The sequence below is a fragment of the Myxocyprinus asiaticus genome, chromosome 28 (genome assembly GCF_019703515.2).
Source record: "Myxocyprinus asiaticus isolate MX2 ecotype Aquarium Trade chromosome 28, UBuf_Myxa_2, whole genome shotgun sequence".
NCBI lineage: Eukaryota > Metazoa > Chordata > Actinopteri > Cypriniformes > Catostomidae > Myxocyprinus > Myxocyprinus asiaticus.
Genome location: NC_059371.1, coordinates 18,415,938 through 18,422,918, shown reverse-complemented (window position 1 = coordinate 18,422,918; position 6,981 = coordinate 18,415,938). Strand labels below are relative to the sequence as shown.

The following is a 6,981-nucleotide window of genomic DNA, read 5'->3' as shown; positions in this document are numbered from 1 at the left end:
AACTTACCTGACCACATGTCCTACTGTTGCATCCACCATGAGCAGGAAGTGGGGTACTCAGAGTTACAGCCGACCATGACATTGCCTGATTTATTCAGGAGTTGACGCAAAGTGAGGATGCAACTTTGATCAGCAGTTTGTTATGGAAAATATAACTGAAAGTTGTTTGATATCTAAAGATCCCTAACTTTCATTTGATATCTATATTTATGAATTTGTTACATTTTTAAACACTGTTTGGCAGTTTAACATTGTGACCTCTTGCTGAGGACAGGTTAAGTTACATGTTTATGGAATGAACTATGTGCCAGTAAACACATCAGATATCAGATGACTGATAAACATTTCATGCATCAAACAGCTTGTTTACCAATTATGCTAAATACTTCTGGAGTTTGCATCATGGCAGAACAAGTAACTTATGCTAGAGAGAGGTGGAGGCTCTCGTTCAGCCATGATACCATGTTGGCACTATTTCACAGCGGACCCTTCCTCTTCCATATGTGAACTGTGAGCTACGCTGTGATTGGTCAAGATTGAGTTCGATACACCTCGGATGTCTTTGTCAAATTTACCCGAATCTGATTATAAAACCTGAATCAGTGTATTAAAAAATTGAATCTGAATTTGGGTGATCTGAATTCATGCCACGTGCATTTGAATTTCAAGTTTGATGTAATTCAAGTTCAAAACTGCAAATTCAATTTCAAGTAAACGTGTTCAAATTCAAGTCCCAATGGCACATATTTCATTCCATACATGTGCTTCCAAGTATAGAGCATGCATTTTAAAAAATTCTAATTAAATTATTTAAAAATACAAGTAATAAATGCCCTGAGTATACACATTTCCTTTAGGTTTAACTATTCCAGTATTTTTATTTGATACATTTCTTGATTTTTAAAATAAAGATGACTTTTGGATGCAAGACATGCGTTGTACCTTATCTCAAGAATCAGTGATTAATACAAATGAAAGCCAATGAAACAAATGAAAGCAAAAACCCAACATTTAAAAATTTACACGGTCAAGTAATACATATTAGAAATGTGCAACCTGCAATAAACACTGGATTAAATATCACAGTGCAATCTTTTGTGTGCAATCTGATGTCTGCTTTTTGATGTGCAAACAAATACTGATACTTTTCAGGATAAATTCAGCCTGAAAGTGGGGTATAGGGGTTCGTGTTATTTGTCAGATACGCTGAAAACTTATTTATATACGTATTTATTTATTTGCATTAGACTGGGACAAGCTCTTTTTGTAAGGATTAAAGAACTGTTTTGGTTCCGCTATCAGATAATGGTACTTTGAAATAGGGCAAATACTAGGGTGCTGAATAATTACAATATATTCATGTACCATTGTATTTACGTTGAACTCCAATGTACTTCAATGTATTTCAAAGAACAACAAAGGACCAAAAACATTGAAGTGAATGGACCACAAGATGAACTCCAATGTGGATTCGCCTTTGTGGCCAGAGGGGGCGCACTTGATAGCGGTGACTCTGTACTCTGCGCTGTTTCCTGGGTGCATGCAGCAGCAGCGTCACACACACAGATCGTCCAGTACTACAATATGTGGCGGTGTGCAGGGGTAGGGAAGGTAGGGCCAGAGTTTCGGAGCACGTTCAGTTGACAGGCGTCGCCGTTGCCACTCGATTCGGATAACAACACAGCCTAAGACACGGAGCTGTCGCCAGATACTCACCTTTATCTGGATTAAGCCAAGAAAAGACGTTTTGGACGGAGCGAGCTGAAGGCGGATGAGCGCAGCCCGCGGGAGGGCAAGTGTGTTTCTGTGGCGGGGTCCAGTTAGCGAAAGATGAACAAAAACCACCGAGCGCCGAGCAACCGAACTCTGAACGCCGTGGAGGTGAAAAGCAAGGTGCGTAGCCATCGGGCCAATTACTTTAATTAGTGTTCAATCAAAGAGTCTTTGTGTTTGGAGTAGCTTTACATTTGGCTGTTGAGATGCGGTTTCACATTCCTGGTAAGTTTTAACAAGCTTAAATTGTGAGTTGAACCGTCGGCGAGTTTTGTTTTCACTGAGCGAGACATCCGTAAAATCCGTGTTGTTATGAGTGATCGGGTGTTTTGACAGATGCTCTGTTATCTCATGTTGTTAGGTGCTTTTTATAATATAAATGTGATTTTTAAAAGTATTTATTTAAGTTGTTATATTTTCCCCATATGACGATTTTGAATAACAAATACTTAATAATAAATAATTCTAGTTTAAATATACAGTAGTTTTTTTTTTGACAAATTCTCTTTAATAACTTTTACTGATTTTATTATTATTATTATTATTATTATTATTATTATTTTAAGCATTTTCCAGATTTTCTCTATTTTGGGTTGTCCCCACACATTTTGTATTAATTTGTACAATTTGAAAAATGTTTTAACAGATAATCACTGGCACCAATACTGCTGTCATTGCCACCACATCAAGCATTGTAGAGAACAATCGAGTTTCTCCAAAAAAGTTTATATTTTGTTTTAATGAAAATCACATTTACGAGTATAGCTTTCTCTGTGAGGGGAGCAGTTTAAAGATTAGAAATGTCATTCATTTTAAGATTTTAGCATTATGATATTAGAGTAGCTTCATTTAGTGTCATTGCCATACATGTTCTTATTTGAGAGTTTTAGTTTGAAGCAATCTTTTTGTTTATATAGCCTATATTAAAAGTTAATTGACATCCAAGTTTGTTTGTTTTTTCTCTCTCCCCCCCCCCCCCCCCCCAAAAAAAAAAAAACAAGAAAAAAAACAATCTAATTATTGTCACACAAAATCCACGGCATCACACATTATAGCAATATCCAACCAATGCTGATCAAGGCTAGCTTTATTCCAGGAGTGAATGTGATCAATGTATTAACATAGATAAAACTTAGTTAAAAGAAGTTTGGTTTTTCAATATTTTAAGTTTAGTCAGTGAGCCACTAATTGAAGAACAGCCAATGTTACAAAACTTATCATTGTCTTCTTTTTTTGACCACAATATCTCTCAATTGTGTATCAGTTCATGGATCCTTTTAATGATGATGTTCTTGATTTTTGCTTTTCCCCACCTCTCTTATATATATATATCTTATATTAGTATATATAGTGAATATATATTATGTGTAAGCATACTTGGCAATAAAGCTGATTCTGATAGATATATACTATTAAACCAACTGATGATCACTTGTTTTGGATTCCACAAGTTTTCCAATTTCACTTCCACACAGCAAAACACAAGATCATGCTTGAGGAAATTAAATATTGACATTTCAAAAGTTAAATCAAATACCCAGCCGCACGTTAAGACAAGTGTATATAAACATGTGGTAGGCCTATAAAAGATAACTGTTTGTAATTCAGACTCACAAAGAGTGAGTCTTTAACTGACCTATTGCGTTGAGACATTTTACAGGTGTAACTGATGAATGAACAACTACACTGATATTTATGATGTACAAATCAAATATTGTGTTTCAAAATCTAGTCAGTTGCCCACCTAGACAGCGTTACAGATGTGCATGTTCTCAGGGAACACACATACTGATGAAATGTTAACCTTAAAGTCGCTTTGTTTAAAAGCTTTTGCCAAATGCATAAATGTTGTTCAGGTGTTTTTAAAGGCTGGAGCATTTATTCAGAACCAGAGGAATGTAGGTGCGGTTTCCTATATGTTAATTCATGGTTCTTTTTTGTTGTGTTAATCATTATGGACACCACTGTAAATGAGGGCCTGGTCACACTCACTACACTGTCACAAAGATCTACAGGACTGCTTTGTTATGGACAAGCCATATTTAGCTAGTAATGCCATACAACTGACTCAGTCTTAATCCTCCCATTACATTATACTTTATGTATTACTTTAATTTGTTACAGATGTTCAGTATATCTTTTTACATATGATTGTCTGGTGTATCTGTTAATAAAAAAATATTAGAGTTCCTGATTGGTACTGGTTTTATAAGTTTATATTTAGTTAATCTTTACTAATACCAAATGCATACTTCCCACTTAAAACAGAAGGGCATTATGCTTCTACAAACAGTCAAATTTTAGTTCTCATCTTCTAAAAGAGTAACACATTACAGACTACAGTTGCATTAATTATGCATTAATTATTAAAATGCATTAATTATGTAATTATTCTAATTGGAAGGAAATGGTATAAAATATTTATAAATGTGCACATGATACATACTAATCCAAAGCAAATGATCAGTGTCTGCTGTTACATAGTACAGATCTTTATCAGAAAATGGGTTGTTTTGCTCTTATATTAATGTTTCTCTCCATCTATTTTGCCGTTGCTTATTGATGTTTGTATTCTATGTTGTTAGTTTGGAGCAGAGTTCAGGCGGTTCTCTTTGGACCGGTCCAAGCCGGGACGTTTTGATGAGTTCTATGGCTTGCTACAGCATGTGCACCGGATCCCCAACGTGGACCTGCTCGTGGGTTACGCCGATGTTCACGGGGACCTGCTACCTATCAACAATGATGACAACTACCACAAAGCTATCTCCGTGGCAGTGCCCCTGCTCCGCCTCTTCTTGCAGCGGAAAGGTGAGGGTTGTGTTTGAAGTGGGTCACTGCTGGTCCTTCACACCCGGTCAAACTTCACATCTGTGTGCTACTTGCACAACAGTACTCTGCCTCAAGTTAGTTTAGATCTGCAGTTTTATGGTCATAGTACTCATGTTTAGTGTACATTGTCTGTCAGTATAGTGAAAATTCTCATGTACAGCCTAAAAATGGCTCTTTAATGTGCAAAAAATTTTGTTTCAACTGATAATATATGTGGGGGTGATGGCTGTGGTAGGAAGCTGTTAGACCAGAAGTGGTGCTTTTGTTTATGTATCAGTGGTTATCAGATTATAATGTGACAGTGCATGTACTGTAGTCCTAAAGGAGTTTCCAGAAGAGTCCATTTACTGAATTTTTCTGTATGGTAATGACCTTGCTCCTATTCAGGGAGCTCAAGTCCCAGGTCTATTTTGTTATCCAAAAGCATGTTATAATTTGCCTAACACTGTTACATTTGGGAAGTTTGACAAAACTATTTCGTTGCATAATCTCCCTTGATCCATACATTTTTCTAATGGAGTGTTTCTTCATTTGTGTTAAAAGTTTTATAACTCTTTTGACCCTGAACTGAGCTCACTCAAAAGTAACAAAATATTTGATTTGATGACACATGGGGTCTCTAGGGCACAGTTTCTTGCTTTTCGTTTTGTTTTTGTTTTTTGTGTTTTGGCTCCCGTTAGGAGTCATGGCTGTGGGGCACCCCACACTAAGCTGCCTCTGTGTGCCATATGACCTATAGATGGTAAGCCACTTTGTCAGGTGGAGATTAGAGGGGTCACTGTGTAACACTGTGTGGCCAGCGTTTTAATTACCCAGTCGATGCTGGCGCCATGCTGTGACCAGTTGCTATGGTTCTCATATGAAGACCCACCCACTTTTTGAACTCCGCATGGAGAGTAAGCCCTATCTCATTACATTCATGTTTAAAGTTCTTTAAATGCACATGTGTGTATGTAGGGGATACACACTACACAGAAAATATGGTAAAGAACATCTAAATATCAAATATTTTTATAAGGGCTGTGAATCTATAATTTTTTAAAAACGAATTAATCGTACAGTTTACTGTGATTAATCACGATTAAATTGCGGTACATGAGACATTACAACAACAAACATTAAAAAATGATCATTTGCTTTATACTTTGTTTCAAAGAACTTGCAAGAAATTGGTTAGTAATCATTTATAAAAAATAAAATAAAAGTGAATTAGACACATTTTTACAGGTTTTAATCTTTAATACAAATATATGTATACATGGCATAAAATCAGTGGACATGTAGTTACGATTTGGGCAAAGTCATCTGGGATTTTCCAGTTTTCAATAATAGGATCAAATGGGCAGATTCGATTCATATAAAACTTTTTTTGGCCAGAGAAACTTAAATGTACATTGCCAATGCATTATTACACACTATACTCACAGATATAAAACATATTGAATGCTGAAGTTTAATTTGCTTAAGTTTAAAATCTCAAAACTATCATTTTCTCTGGCTTCCGTTCAGTTTCTAAAAGTATACCTGGCTGCAGCTTGCTGAACATCCAGGTCCTTCTCAGTCTCTATCGCGCACACGCTGGGTCTCACTCGGGTGGTTTCGCTTATCTCTCGCACGTCTAGTTCACCGCTTGCGGGTGAAGTCTCCATTCTCCATGCAGTAAATCCGCTCCTGTGTTTATTATGCTCGGGACGTACATCACGCAAAATGAATAAGCATGCACTGCTCCACACAATCTGTTTCTGTGCTAGGATATGCAGTTGAGTCGAGTGTGCACCTCCTGAAAATGTATATATGCCAATTTAAGCCACAGGAAGTGGGGGAAAAGATTAGTGAAGTTTCACCCATTGCACAAAGGTGCTGGGTTTGTTCCTTGCAGGCAGCAGATGCCCTAACCATGCCCCCACCCTAATCAGAGCCTATAAGACTGAGTAGCTTGCCAGGAACAACTTGGGACACCTTTCCCCTATCGCATGAAGTTTCAGGAAGTTAAAAAAAAATGGGATACTGCATTAATTGCATTAAATTTTTATGCGTTAAACAAAAAATATGAATCACAGAAAGTAGCATGTTAAATTTGCCAACCCTAAATTTATATATCACATAAAAATCAATCCACATTTTTTGCCAGTAAACATGAGGCTCGTAGCAAAAATGCTACGTTTAGGCTGACAGAAGCACTGTTTCCAAATCTGTTGAGCTGGCTTGTTGTCCACTGCCTACAAAATGAAAAATAGCCCTATCAAAGTCCCTTTAAGGCAAGACAGGTCAATCAGCGGCCATGTTCGTTACATCTCTGGGCAGGCTGCAGGAAGTTATTTTGTATGGATACAAGTACAGCTCCTATATTCTTGAATGGGGAAAGATCGAAATCTTCAA

General features: G+C 36.9%; 1 protein-coding gene across 1 annotated transcript in view; it reads left to right on the top strand.

Annotated features, from left to right (window-relative positions):
- Positions 1 to 1,578: 1,578 nt before the first annotated feature.
- LOC127418500 (partitioning defective 6 homolog beta-like) overlaps positions 1,579 to 6,981 on the top strand; it is a 29,094-nt gene continuing 23,691 nt past the window's right edge. Inside the window, exons 1-2 of the mRNA XM_051659093.1 lie at positions 1,579 to 1,893; positions 4,359 to 4,581. Coding sequence (XP_051515053.1) covers positions 1,831 to 1,893; positions 4,359 to 4,581 — 286 coding nt within the window. The 5' untranslated portion in view covers positions 1,579 to 1,830. The remainder of the gene's footprint in view (positions 1,894 to 4,358; positions 4,582 to 6,981) is intronic.